The following is a 14,635-nucleotide window of genomic DNA, read 5'->3' on the forward strand; positions in this document are numbered from 1 at the left end:
TTGGACTGATCGATTCTTAACACCACTCTTCGGAACAAACTGTCGTTCGCTTGGAGAAGCATCCAAAGCGCTTGTGAATTAATCAAGGAAGGGTTGGTGTGGAGGATTGGAAATGGGAAAAAAGTAAGAATATGGAAGGATAAATGGTTCCCCCAACCATCAACTTTTCGGGTGCAGTCCTCACCAAGTGTTTTGGATCCGAATGCTACTGTGAGTCAGCTCTTTGATGAAAGTGGGTATGGTTGGAAGCAGTCTTTGTTGGCTCAACTGTTTTCGGTGGAAGAGCTAAACCTAATAAGATCCATTCCCATTAGTAGTACATATCAAAATGACTGACTTGTATGAAGGGGAACAACAGAAGGCCTCTTCTCTGTCAAGAGTGCATACCATATCCAAAAAGATTGGGAAAATTCGCAGGTGGCAGAGTATTCTTCTCGAAAGTATAATAGTGAAGTGTGGAAGATTATTTGGAGTTTGAATATCCCGAATACAGAGAAGGTTTTCTTTTGAAGGGCTTGCCAGAATATCTTACCCACACGGGACAACCTTGCTAGAAGGCAGATCATTAGAGACTGAAGCTACCTAGTATGTGGAAGGGAGGATGAAACAATTTTTCATTTTCTTTGAAATTGTCTCTCGGCACAAGATGTATGGAGCGGAGCTTGTTTAATTTTCCAGAATAGCCATTTTGAGGAGCCTGATTTTTTAAGAGTTGCGGAAGGGATGCTAAGCAAATGTTCTTTGGAGGAGTTCCATAATTTTGTGATCCTTGCTCGCAGAATCTGGTTACAGAGGAATGCTTTAATCCATGAAGGTGTGTTCTCACACCCTTCGGCCATTGTAGTCAGTGCAGCTGAAGCGATGAGGGAGTTCCAACAAGCGCAAGGAGAACCAAAACCACTGGGGGTGTTGGTGGGACCTTCTTCACCGGGAAAGTGGGGGCTCCTTTTATGGGTTGGCACAAGGTGAATTGGGATGCAGCTCTTGGAAAACATAGTGACAGTATGAGACTGGATGTTGTCATTCGAGATCATCTATGACATATAGTTGCTGCTAGGAGCGTTACAAGGCCAGGTGGAGCTGAACCCGCAGCTGCTGAGGCCATGGCTACTCTTATGGCTATTCGGATAGCACGTGAACTGGGTCTTCTGCAGGTTTGCTTGGAAGGAGACGCAAAGTCTATTGTTGATGCAGTGAATTCCATAAAGGAGGATTGGAGTCGTACAGGTCATTTGGTGGAGGATATTCGTTCAGAGCTTAAGGAGATCCCACATTGGCCTATGGCTCATGTATGTAGGAAGTTCAACCAAGTTGCTCATGTGTTAGCTAGAATGGCAAGGACGAAGGAGATGGATAAGCTATTGCTGCATAGCTCCCCTGAATGTCTTATGGAGATCATTGTATTAGAGCACTATGTCCCACGATTATGATTGACTAATAAGAATAAAACCTCTATTATAATTTTATCAATGTCCTCAAGTTAACAAAAAGATAAAAATATTTTTATAAATTTCTCAATAAGATAAAAATATTTCAATAAAGTTGAAAAATAAGTTAAAAATAATTTTTTATTTTTTATTTTTTTAAAAAAAATTAATTTAAAAAATTGATAAATATAAAATTAGTCAATGTGATTGACCTAAATTACAAATCGCTCTCTGTGGTATAAAAAATAATTTAGAGGTCCTCGAAGTAGGCTAAAATAACAATTTAGTACCCGCAGTTAAATTCCACTTGTCATCATATTATTGGTGACCCCCTCTATTTTTTTTTTTAAAAAAAAATTAATTAATTTTTCAGTTTTTAAGTTTTTTAGTTTTATATATTTATATTTTTAATATATTTAAATTTTTTTATTAAGAGTATCATGTGTCATCATATTATTGGTGTTGACGTGACACACTAACAATTTATGGAATTTAACTGCAATGGCGAAATTGTTATTTTAGCTTACGTCCAGGACCTCTAAATTATTTTTTATACTAAATGGAATGATTTGTAATTTAGGCTAACCACATTGACTAATTTTATATTTATTCTTTTAAAAAAAAAAAACAAAATTTTTAATTTTTTTTAACTAAATCAATATATATTTTTAGAACATATGATTTTATATATTCTATTAAAAATGCATAATTTCTCATGATAAATGTCAATTTATTAGATTATAATTTAGAAAAAAAAAAAGAAAGAAAAAAGAACACTTTATCCTATTTGTCTATAATCACATTTAATATGTCTATGAAGCATTGGAGCCCTTTCCCTCCTACAAGTCACCACAGTTGTAGCCTCACCAGACTGGAAGTGCCGGAGAACTAGGCCTAGCAAAACCCAGTCACTCCTTCTTCGGCGACCATGGCGTCTCCTGCTCTGCTCCCGGTTTCTGGTAAGTCCTAAGTCTCTCATCGCCACCTTCAAGTTTTCATTGATTGTGTTTGATTGCTCAGAAAATGCGGGAAAAGAGAAAAAATAAATAAAGAAAGAAAGAAAGAAAGAAAAGAAAATAACTGCCTAGAATTTTAACCTTCTTATTAGTTGAGACCTGAGAACATAAAACGACTAGCTAACTACGCAAGTCTACGTTTGTTTTCTTTGTTTTTCCGCTTTTCACTCTCTCTGTTCTCTGTTTGGTTGCCGAGATGATGTAGAAACAAGAAAAACAAAGTAAAAGCATAACATTGAGAGTTTCATTCCTTTTGCGTTCCTCAATTTTTCTTGGTAATCAAACGGAGGTTCAGGGACTGTCATTTTCAGGTCAGATATACGCAGATCTAGGTTCTATAGGGTTTGTTAATTTCTAGGGCTTGTTGCTTGCTTATGTGTGTCATGTTGAATTTAGGGTTAATTATTCAATGCGGTTGAAGGTGGCTTTTGAATGATAAAAGACAACTTTTATTTGGCTTTTTTCCCCAAGTGGAGGTAAAAGAGTTTGGATTGTCAAAATGATTTCAATTAGAGAAATTCTGGTCGTTCGATTTGGTTGCCTTAAAATTACGATTTATTACTATTTGTATGAGAAGTAGTGTAATACGTGTTATCAATGAACTAATATAGTATTTTATGTTATTAGGGAGTTCCAGTGAACTTCGTGGTACGAGAAACATCTCATTTAGTACTTCATGTGGTATGGACTTTGATGTGGGAACTAGTTCAGAAGTTGTATCTCAGTACAAGAAAAGAAGGATCCCTCAAAAGACCGATTTTCAGTCATGTGAGGTTTTGAGAGACATTGAAGTTATATTACCTAATTTAAGATCAGCTGATTATTATACGAAACCCTGTTTGAAGGAGTTGGCTGCCCGGGAACTTGCAGACCCTGGTTATTGTAGCCGAGTTTTGGATTTCACGATTGGAAGGGTTGGTTATGGATCAGTCAAATATCTTGGGGAGACTGACATTAGACAGTTAGATTTAGATGACATTGTGAAGTTCCATAGGCACGAGGTAGTTGTGTATGAAAATGAAAATGCCAAGCCTGTGGTTGGGCAGGGACTTAACAAGGCTGCTGAGGTGACTTTGGTCCTTCGAGTAAGATCACTAGGTTTCGAAGAGGGGAAACTGGAGATGGTTGGGGATAAATTAAGAATGAGTGCAGAGAAACAAGGGGCTCACTTCATTTCATTTGACCCAGCAAATGGTGAATGGAAATTCTTGGTTCAACATTTCAGCAGATTTGGATTGAGTGACGATGATGAAGAAGATATTGTAATGGATGATGCGACTGCAGCTCAGAATCCTGTGGGGGTGAATGGCGGTGAGATTCCTGATATTGATGAAGAACACGTGGGCCCTAATGGTGTGTTGCTCTCTCACTCTCTTCCAGCTCATCTTGGGCTTGACCCAGTAAGAATGAGAGAAATGAAAATGTTGATGTTTCCTGACGAGGAAGAGGAGGCGGAAGATTTTAAGGAAATACTGACATGTCAGAAGCCATCTTTTGGTAAAGAATACATAAGACCTTTACACTCTGCTCAGAGGATGAGCCATCGATCTAGTCCACCAGTTGCTCGAAAAACCCCTTTAGCATTGCTTGAGTACAACCATGGTAGTTTTGACTCAAACTCTCCTGGAGCTATTCTGATGGTCCCACAAAATAAGGGTATGTCATTGAAGCCAATAAAACCTGAAGGTTCAGGTTTTAAACTGGACCTCAAGCAAGAAACACCAGTAACTGGAAGCCATTCTCGCAACATAGTGGATGCAGGTTTGTTCATGGGTAGGTCATTTCGAGTAGGGTGGGGCCCAAATGGGATCCTTGTTCACACTGGTACACCTGTAGGTAGTAACGATTCTCAAAGGGTGTTATCATCTGTTATCAATTTAGAGAAGGTTGCTATTGATAAAGTGGTTAGAGACGAAAATAACAAAGTCAGAGAGGAACTTATTGGGTTTGCTTTTGATTCTCCATTAAATCTCCACAATGAGATAAATCATGAAACAAAAGTAGTTGAAGTTGGTTCCTTCAAACTGAGGCTTCAAAAACTTGTCTCAGATCGCCTAATGCTTCCAGAGATTTGTAGGAAATACGGAGATATTCTGGAGAGGAGGTTGGATGTTCCCGGGCTAGCTTCCTCTACTCGTGTGGTTTTGTCTCATCAAGTAATGGTCTGGGAATTGATAAAAGTTCTTTTTTCCAATCGGGCAAATAGTTCAAAGTCGAAGTCCTTGGGTGCTGATAATGAGGAAGACATGATGCAGGATATGAAGGAAGCTTCTTCAGATGTTGACCTAGAAGCACTACCTCTTATTCGAAGGGCAGAGTTCAGCTTATGGTTGCAAGAGACTGTTTGCCCTCATGTACAAGATACAATAAGCTCCTTGAATGAGTCCAATTATCTAGAACATGTATTCTTACTCTTGACTGGGCGGCAGCTTGATGCAGCTGTGGAGCTGGCAGCTTCTAAAGGAGATGTGAGATTGGCCTGTTTATTAAGTCAGGCTGGTGGTTCCATGGTTAACCGTGCTGATGTTTTGCGGCAGCTTGATCTTTGGAGAATCAATAGGCTGGATTTCAGTTTCATTGAGAAGGACCGGTTAAGACTTTATGAATTGCTTTCTGGTAATATTCATGGTGCTTTGCATGATGTGAATGTTGATTGGAAGAGGTTTCTAGGGTTATTGATGTGGTATCAACTACCACCTAACACTTCATTGCCTGTTGTTTTCCATGCATATCAACATCTTGTTGATGATGGAAAGGCTCCATATCCTGTTCCAGTGTACATTGATGAAGGACCAGTAGACGAGGTTATTAAATGGGGTACAGAGGAACGTTTTGACTTCTCATATTATCTTATGCTTCTTCATGCCAGTGAAGAGGGAGAGTTTGGCGATTTGAAGACAATGTTCACTGCCTTATGTTCAACAAACGATCCACTTGATTACCATATGATCTGGCATCAGCGTGCAGTGTTGGAAGCAATTGGTGCTATAACTTCTAATGATCTTCATGTTCTGGACATGGGACTTGTCTCGCAGCTGTTGTGTCTGGGGAAATGTCATTGGGCCATCTATGTGATCCTTCATATGCCCTACCGTGAAGATTTTCCATATCTGCATGTGAATCTCATTCGGGAAATCTTGTTCCAGTACTGCGAATTGTGGAGTTCGGAAGAATCACAAAGCCAGTTTATTGAGAACTTGGGCGTTCCAGTTGCGTGGCTTCATGAGGCTATGGTATGTCATTGTTTCTTGAATTTGGTTGACTTTACATATCTCAAACCCTTTCATGATGCCCTTTCTTTGGTTTAGTGTGATTATTATGCATGGTCCGACATTGCTTGGTGAGCTTCTTGCACCTAGCTTTGAAACTCCAGTCTAGCTGGTGGCGGTGTTTAAGACTACTATTAAATTTCAATTTCTGGTGAAGTTTTTGTGAAAGATTATTTTGTCCTGATCTTCTACATGAATAAGATTGTAGTTAATTCCACTGGAGTAGTGTCAGATATTAAAGAGATTTTCTGATTCTTTTGTTGAGTATCTATGATTGAATTATATTATTCCTGACCAATGCAGGCAGTTTACTTTAGTTACTGTGGGGATTTCTCAAAGGCACTTGAACACTTTCTTCAATGTGCACATTGGCAAAAAGCTCATACTATTTTCATAACGTCGGTTGCTCATAAATTGTTCTTAGCAGGTAAAATCTCATCTATTGCTTAACTAAGTGATTCTTGTGTACTATATGAATTTCATAAAATAAAATTTTAAAAAAAATCTTTACCAGTTGCTAGGAATCTCTAAAGGCAATCAATCAATCATTTGGAGAATTCCTTTGTGATAGCCATACAGTTTTTTGCAGAATTAAGCAATACTAGAACTTGTATAGCTAAATTGAAGATGATGTTTTACTTATCAAAAAGCAAAAGAAATGACTTTGCTTCTGTTGGTGATAGTGATGGTGTGGGGTCGGGGGATGGATACTAGTACTGGGACTGATTCCAATGCTGGGAATGCTCCTACCCGCGCTGTCTCCTCGTCCATACCTATAGTATCTCTATCTCTTAAAGCTCCGGAGAATCTTCTATTGGAAATGGATGTGGATACGCGCGTGCGCCCATACCAGTAGGGATACTGGCTATATAATCGGAGGGGTTTAACCTTCACATAATTAGATTTAGAGCGCATCCAAAAGTTACTTGGCATGGCCTTTTTGCAATGTGTATGGATGTGTCAAACCTGAGGTGCACCATTTTGTGGCTTTAAAGTTATATAGGTTTACTTTTGAATTATTCTTTGAGGAATGAGAAGATTCTGATCATTATATTATGATATGCCTTTGAATATCATATAAGATATTCATCTATGTAAAGTTCCATTTTAGCTTACATAAGTATCTTATGCTTTTGTGATCTATCATTACGTATTCCATTTAGTGATACTGTTGGCAAACTTTCATTCTCGAGGTTTAACAAAGAGGTTTAAAAATGTGGAATGAGAAGCTTAGTTTAGAAGGTCATCTGAGAATTTGTGTCTTTAAATGCCTTGTTGACTGTCATTGCAAGGAATTCCTAGAATATTTGATGCAAGGGGCAAGACATGAATTTTGCTTTAATTTAGTCTTATTTAATTTCTAGAATATCTAGGTATTTGAATTCAGTTCCAAATCTTGTTATTAGATACAACCTGATGTTCATATGGTTCATAGTATGTCTGGTTCCATTTTTCATGTGGAATAAATTCAGAAGTATTCTTGAATCACAAGCTTGGTCTTCTACTAAGAAAACCACAAGTATATATTCAGGACACTAGTGGTTAATAGTTTCTCCATTCTCATGCAGGCACTAGTATTTCTATTTGTCAATAGAAAAAAGATATCTGGTTTTGAGTAATATTGGATTGTTCTAGATCTAGCAAAGTCATGTGGAAAGGTTCCTGTCTTTAGATATTGTATCTCTGATTGATATAATTGCCGAGTTTTGTTAATATTTCTTACTCCTCCACTAGTAGAGGGAATGAGTGAGCTTGTGTTCTGGACTCCATGTGCTTCAGTTAAGGCCACTGTTTGAACTGTTTTCCCTTTGTTGCAGCCAAACACTCGGAGATATGGAGGCTTGCTACTTCTATGGAGGACCATAAGTCTGAAATTGAAAATTGGGAATTGGGAGCTGGAATTTATATTTCATTCTATCTATTGAGATCTTCATTGCAGGAAGATAACAATACTATGAGTGAACTGGTATGAAAGCTTATCCTAAATATTGAGATTGTTGATTTTAATAGTGTATCTTGTTCTCTGCATTACTCTCTACGTGTAAAGCAGCAACTGCCCAACTGAACTAGATTAAGAGATCAAAGCTTACTTGCTTCAATTGGGTGGTTATACAATTGTAAATTGGTTTGGAGCTTGAACTGTGTTTTTGAACTCATTCCATGCCTAGACTGATGAATGGGCCTTTCTAGGCTTTTGGGTCGAAGAAAAAAAAGGATATTAATGCATGTGTACTATGTAGGCATTGTCATGAATGCGTGGTGATTTTTTGGGACACATGACTTGTATTATTGGACCAGGTGTTCGTTCACTTAGTTGCTCTTCCCCTTGTTGGGCTAGCATTAACATTATCCTAAAGCACAAAACAGCCGTGGCACTGATCTGGCTGCTAGTAGGCTAGCAGAGTGAAAAAGGAGTAGCTGAAAGCTTGTTATGATAAAAAGGATATGGTCAATGATGATTGCATTGATCTTTGGTGGCTTTTATGGTGTATGGATTCAGACAAAGGAGATTGAATGCTTAAACTATTTGCCCAAATTTATGGAATGTACTCAAATGCATTGTAATAATAACTTGTCTTTCACTTACAAAAAAATAAAATAAAATAAATAATTTGTCTTTCTTTCTCTAATGTTCTTTTTCAGGATTCTTTTGAGAGCAAAAATGCTATTTGTAGAGAGTTTCTTGGCCGGTTAAATGAGTCTTTGGCAGTTTTGGGTGGCAGATTTCAAGTTGATGCAAGGTATGAATATCAATCCCTTGGCGCAGTTTCTGCAACCATGATAACATGCATGTAGACACCTTTTTCTTTTTGTGAGACACTTTCTGTGGCCTCTGGTATTATTTTGTTGTACCACTCCTTTGCATTGAACTACCTCATAATTGAAGCCACATATGTTTCATATTTGGGCAAGTACCTAATTTTAATATGCCATCCTATCATCAAAATTTGAAAAGAATTCACATTAATGTGCTTTCATAAGACAAGCATAAAAGAATTAAGAGAAAAAAATAGTTAGAAGAGATTCATATTTCAGAATGTGAGTGTGTGGTGCCTGAGGGCACCAATTTTCCTCAAATGTGGAAGAAACGAAATTTTAAATTTATTTGGAGTCGTGTTTGCAACAAAAACAATTTTGAACAAGCATAGTCCTTTTCATTTAGTTCTTGTTTTTTGTTGTTTGTAATGGGTCTAATAATAGCTGGTGTGGTCTCCAAAATGTAGCTCAATCGGCTGGGACCACGTCTCATGAAGCAGAGGTCACTAGTTCGAATCATTCTCCCCTTTTGTGTGGACATGTCAAAAATAATAGCTGGTGTGTTTAGTAGGTGTGCATTTTGTAATTGGATTGTGTGTGTTGTAAATGGGCTGAGATGAATAATGGGCTATGACCCATGTTAGTTGTTAGAATGACTGCAGCCTATTAGTATGCGCACGTAATTGTAGGGGTTGTCCAGAACCTTGATCGGTTGGTGTTTTCTTTTCCTGGAGGCTAGGTTGTCCTCATAACAACCCAATCTGTTTTTCCCAAATTTCCATCAATACAATTTCCTTCAATTCTCATCCATCCATCATTACTCAATTACTCAGAAAATTCCATGAGAAAAATTGTGTTCTTTACAGGGTTTGTATTTATATTCCAACTTGAATTTAAATGCTGTTTACTACCGTGTTTGCAGAGTAGCTTATTCAAAAATGGCTGAGGAGATATGTGGTTTGCTTCTTTCTGACATTGAAGGCTCAACCTGTGATGGTCAGCTAAGCTGCTTTGACACTGTTTTTAGTGCTCCTATTCCTGAAGACCTTCGCTCAAGTTATCTGCAGGGTGCAGTGTCTGTTTTCACGTGCTTTCTTTCAGAGGTGGCTACATAGTTTGTACACCTTTGATGCCGTATCCAATACTCATGGTCGTTGTGTGATGTGAAGTTGAGTCTTTTGTTGTGGTTCTGTATGAAAAGATGATTTCTCGAATATTCACTTGAAAATGATCAAAATAACTTAATGAGATATTCTGCAATTATCTTGGTGAAAAAAACCCAACAATTATGAATCTTCCAGAATGTCTTTAGATTTTAGGATTGTAAGTGTTTTGTTTGAATGTAATACAACTTGCAATTGAAAGTGAGAAAAACAATGGCAGCTGTCTTGAAGGTATGGCATGAGTTCTGGTCAGTCACAAAGGAATTCAGAGATTCGTGATACAAATAGAAGCAAAAATTGGAACTGCATAGGATTACGGAAGGCATTCAACAACTTGTAAAGGAGCATGAACAGTGTAGCTTTCAGCCCTTGCAATGATGGCAGCAACATCGTTCATGAAAACGCAGTGGCCATGCCTGTTGAGGTTTCTTAGTATGGTGATGGCGATTGGAGTATATTTTTGGCTATTTACCTCAATATTTGGTTGCTCTAATGTTTTGTTCTTTTGTTCTTTTGTTCTGTTCTGTCCTGTAATGAAAATACTCAGGTCATTTCAAAGATGATTTAATTAATTTGCCTAGTCAGGATATGCGTCTAGATGATCTAATCATCTGGATTGAAACTCTGTAATTCCTAAGAATTGCAAGGGCCAGCAATTTGCATCGAAAGATTTAGAATGAGTCATATCATCATAAAGAAAGAAGAAGAAAAAAGCAAGAAGAGGTAAAGGCAGGGCAGCAATTTGCATAGAAAGATTCAGAGTGAGTCATATGAAAGAAAATAAAGCAAGAAAAGTTGCAAGGCCAAAAGGGTGGTAAGTTATTCACAAAGGGTGGTTGGAAACTTGCTATGAGGAGCAATGACCAACCACTCCTAACGCAGGATGAGGTGGTCGGACCACCCCAATAACTTTAGGTATGGTCCATTTATTCCTTCATTTTGGGAAGGTACTTTAACCATCTTTAAAAGTGGTCGATCACTCCCAAAAGCATGTGTTTTGGGTGGTTCGGTCATTTTTTATTTGTTATGGAATGATCAGCCAGTAGCTTGTGGTCACCTTCAAACATACCAAAACAGTTGATTGTGTGATTGAATTATCTAAAAATAACTTCTTTTTCATTTATTATTCACATTTGTTGTTTCCAACCGGTTAAGATTGAGAAAATTGCAAAGATCCTGCAATTCTTAAAAATCTCGATCTAAATCCTTCACTATTTTGGCAAACGTTAAGTTATCGAAATGCTATTTTAAGCTAAAAGTAAGATAAACAAAGACTTTAAAAACAACCTTAGACATGGCCATCAATTCTTTACACACCGGCTCTTTCCCATTGGTCATATTCCCCATTTGAGTTGTCTTATTTTTACTTTGGATGATCAATTTAATAGATGGGTTAGAGGTTGAAAAAAATCTTCATCCTTTAAATAATACTACAAACAAAAATAAAAATTTTAGGGGCATTTTAATAATTTCATTTCCCTATAAGAGAAATATAAATAAAATTTAATTATAAAAAATTGTTCCAGTGGTGTTTGACAACCTTGTTTAAAAAATGTTATTTTTTGTATTTTGTTGAAAAAATATTTTGATATGACATAAAAGTAAAAAAAATTTAAAATTTTTCGTGAAGAAAGTTATTTGTTAATATTTTGATTTTTTTTTTTATAGTCATAAAAAAAAGAAAAGATAAATAGGTTAGCGGAAGATTTATATAAGTGGTTAACATGGTAGTAAAAGTTCCGAGTAAAGATTTGGTAAAGCAATAGTATGTGAGTGCATGGGCAGGTCCTACCTGTTCGAGGAGGTGTCACCTGTTTGAGCAGGTGCCTAAACAACCAAAACAAGTGGGGTTTGAACTACTTGATTACTTGCTTGAGCAAGTAGGGCTCGCTCATACACGTATCCCTACCCTATTGCACTGAGTATTATTACACTAGATCTTAATTCAAAAGTTTACATATGATTCATGAAAGAGTAACGCTAAAACTTCGACCAACATAATATAGTAGGGCTGCATAAACAGTTACAGTTAGCGATTATTGACTATAACCGCAAACCGCTATCGCATTGGACGGTTATCGATTTTTAATAACCACCTAGGCGGTTAATAATTATTTTATAGCCTACGGTTAGCGATTATTCAAACTAATAACTTGCGATTTTATAATAACTTTTTCTATATGAATTTTTGAACTTTTTAAGTGTTTTGGGTCATCATTGGGCCTATTTTTTGAGCGTATTTCCAAAAATATAAAATGAACATGCTGTTTTTTGGGCCTAATAATGTTTTTGAATAAGGTTTAGCCCAAAACATCACATACCACATTATATTTCACATACATACTAATATAGTCATACACGGCCAAAACGGCATCGTTTTGAATGTTATATTATAATTATTATTAATATAAAATATATAATATACATTTATATTATTATATATAATGGTAGGCAGTTAGTAGTAATTAACCACTTTTTTCTATCATTAAAACCACTAACCGCAATCGTCATAGGTGATTAGCGGTTTTTTATAATTATCTACCAAAGTGGTTAGTGGTTGGCGGGGCAACCGCCCGTTTGAACACCCCTATAATATAGGGCTATTTTTATCGTATTAGTTTCTTATCTTGCTCATGTAATAATGTTAATCAGTCTTTGAATCAGTCCTACAAAAATATAAAATCTAGAATATGCTTAACACTATCACGAGATCTAGGTAAGATGAGACCCTTCGTAACAACATTTCCCAGTTTTTCTTTAAGGACGGTTCATTCTTCCTCTATATGAATAACCTAATGTTAAAAACTATTTTTCTTATCCTCTTAAAGTTGATGTGATTTTTAAAATATCTATCAGATCAAAATTCATCCCAAATTTAATAATTTTTAGAGGAAAAAATATAAAAAACCACCACAAACTATAGATGTTTGCAATACAACCCCATAATGTTCAAAATGTACTAAAGTAGCCCCCAAACTACAAAAATGTATCAAAAATGCCACTTATTTTTTATATTCTTATAATATCCATATTCTTTTAACAAATAAAATAATAAAATAATTGTAAAAAAAAAAAACCAAAAAATTAGTGAAAAATACTAAAAAACCAATGGGCAAATAAATACGAAAAAAAAATATTTTTTGGAATAAATAAATAATTAGTCACTGTAATTAGCCTAAATTACAAATTGCTTCATGTCGTATTAAAGTAAAATAAATGGGCGAATAAAAATAATTTTTTAACAGAATTTGATTACAGGGACTAAATTTTTTTTTTTTTTTTGAATATCTCAAGAACCGTACATTTGATTTTATTTTAATATGACATGAATAGTCACTATAGTTGAACTAAATTAATCACTGTAGTTGGCCTAAATTATTTATTTATTCCCAAAAAACCTTTTTTTTTTGTATTTATTCGCCCATTGGTTTTTATGTATTGTTAAAAAATTGTTTTGTTTTGTTTTTTTTTTTTATTATTTATTTTTTTTTATTTGTTAAAAGAATATGGATATTATAGGGATATAAAAAAATAAGTGGTCTTTTTGACATTTTGGTAGTTCGGGGGCTACTTTAGTACCTTTTGAATATTGTGGAGCTATATTACAAACGGCCGGCAATTTGGGGGGCTTTTTTTATATTTTTCCCATTTTTAGAAGTTACATTATTCTTAAAGATTATTAGGGAGTTAAACGGATCGAGGTCCCCTATAATTCCTTTTAAATTTGAGATTCTCAAATTTATAAATCTCATCCGTTCATCTCATCTTAGCGTCTAAAATAAAGAATAGTATCCTTTCCGGTTCATAATGGACTGGAGAATATCCAGTTCATGACTAGGATTTATTCTTAAAAATATTAGAGCCACAAATAGGACATTTGTCCAACTACAAAAAAATAATAAAAAAACAATATTTCTGATTAAAAAAAATAAAAAAATAAAAAATTAGTAAAAAGATAAGGGGTGGTTGGCCACCCCATATTGGCCATAAGGGGTGGCCAAACCACCCCATTTTAGCTCAAGCCACCCCAATGGCCGGCCAGGGGTGGCTGGACGACCCCATGACCCTTGGGGGTGGTCCGGTCACCCCCCAAACCCAAACTAAAAAAAAATAAAAAATAAAAATCGTTTGGCCTTGGGGTTGGCCGAACCACCCCCAAGGACCAAACGTTTTTTTTTTTTTTTTTTTTTTTTTAATTTTTTTAAAATTTTTTTAGATCTGGCCCTTTAGAGTAACCGAACCACCCCTTAATTTTTTATAATTTTGTTTAATAATTTTTTTTTAAAAAAATATATAATATTTTTATTTTTATTAATAGGACAAATTTCTTATTTATGGCTTCAGGATCTCTTTAAAGACCGTTCCCTAAAATAAGCCTTGTTTCAACATTTAATGAAGAAACATTACTTATTAAATTCCTTGAGGTAGCTTTCTCATTAAATGCTGAAATATGGTTTATTTTAGACGTTTAGATAAAATGAACTAGGAGTGAAAGTTTAGAACCGCTAACCGCTTTTAAATGTGGTTAGTAAAAATTGCTAACCGCTAACCGCTTTTATATATATATATAAGTGATCCACAATAATACTTTTTTTTTTTTTTTCTTTTTCTTTTTCTTATTTGGGGCTGCTCTGTTTGTGATGATGTTGGTTGAAATAGGTTTTTTTGATTAATTGAATTTTTATGAAAATGTTGAATGTGAGTTTATGAAGTTTTTTGTGTTTTATTTGTATGTTATGCATAAGACTACAAGTGAAGTGATGCTTTTGTTGTAATTTTATTTGTATTATATGTTGTGTAAAAGGTGACCAACAATTATTTTGGTATATAACAATTTTTAATGCTAAAATGGCCATGAAAAGGAAAAAAAATGTTTAAAGTGAGCAAAAAAATGTCTAAAGTGAGCCCAAAACCGGCCTCAAAAAATAGTCTAACAAAAAGGTTCAAAAAAAGTAGTTAGTAAAAAAAGCGGTTAGTAGAATGCAGTTGCAGACTGCTAACCG

The 14,635-nt window shown here is 35.5% G+C and overlaps 1 protein-coding gene across 1 annotated transcript; it reads left to right on the forward strand.

Moving 5' to 3' along the window:
* The first annotated feature begins 2,258 nt into the window (after nucleotides 1-2,258).
* LOC132186437 (nuclear pore complex protein NUP96) lies at nucleotides 2,259-10,672 on the forward strand. The gene is made up of 6 exons (XM_059600414.1): nucleotides 2,259-2,386; nucleotides 3,071-5,676; nucleotides 6,016-6,139; nucleotides 7,530-7,678; nucleotides 8,356-8,453; nucleotides 9,392-10,672. The coding sequence occupies exons 1-6, from the start codon at nucleotides 2,356-2,358 to the stop codon at nucleotides 9,582-9,584; spliced, it is 3,201 nt and encodes a 1,066-aa protein (XP_059456397.1). The 5' UTR covers nucleotides 2,259-2,355; the 3' UTR covers nucleotides 9,585-10,672.
* Nucleotides 10,673-14,635: the final 3,963 nt, after the last annotated feature.

This window comes from Corylus avellana, chromosome ca7 (genome assembly GCF_901000735.1).
Source record: "Corylus avellana chromosome ca7, CavTom2PMs-1.0".
Classification (NCBI taxonomy): Eukaryota; Viridiplantae; Streptophyta; class Magnoliopsida; order Fagales; family Betulaceae; genus Corylus; species Corylus avellana.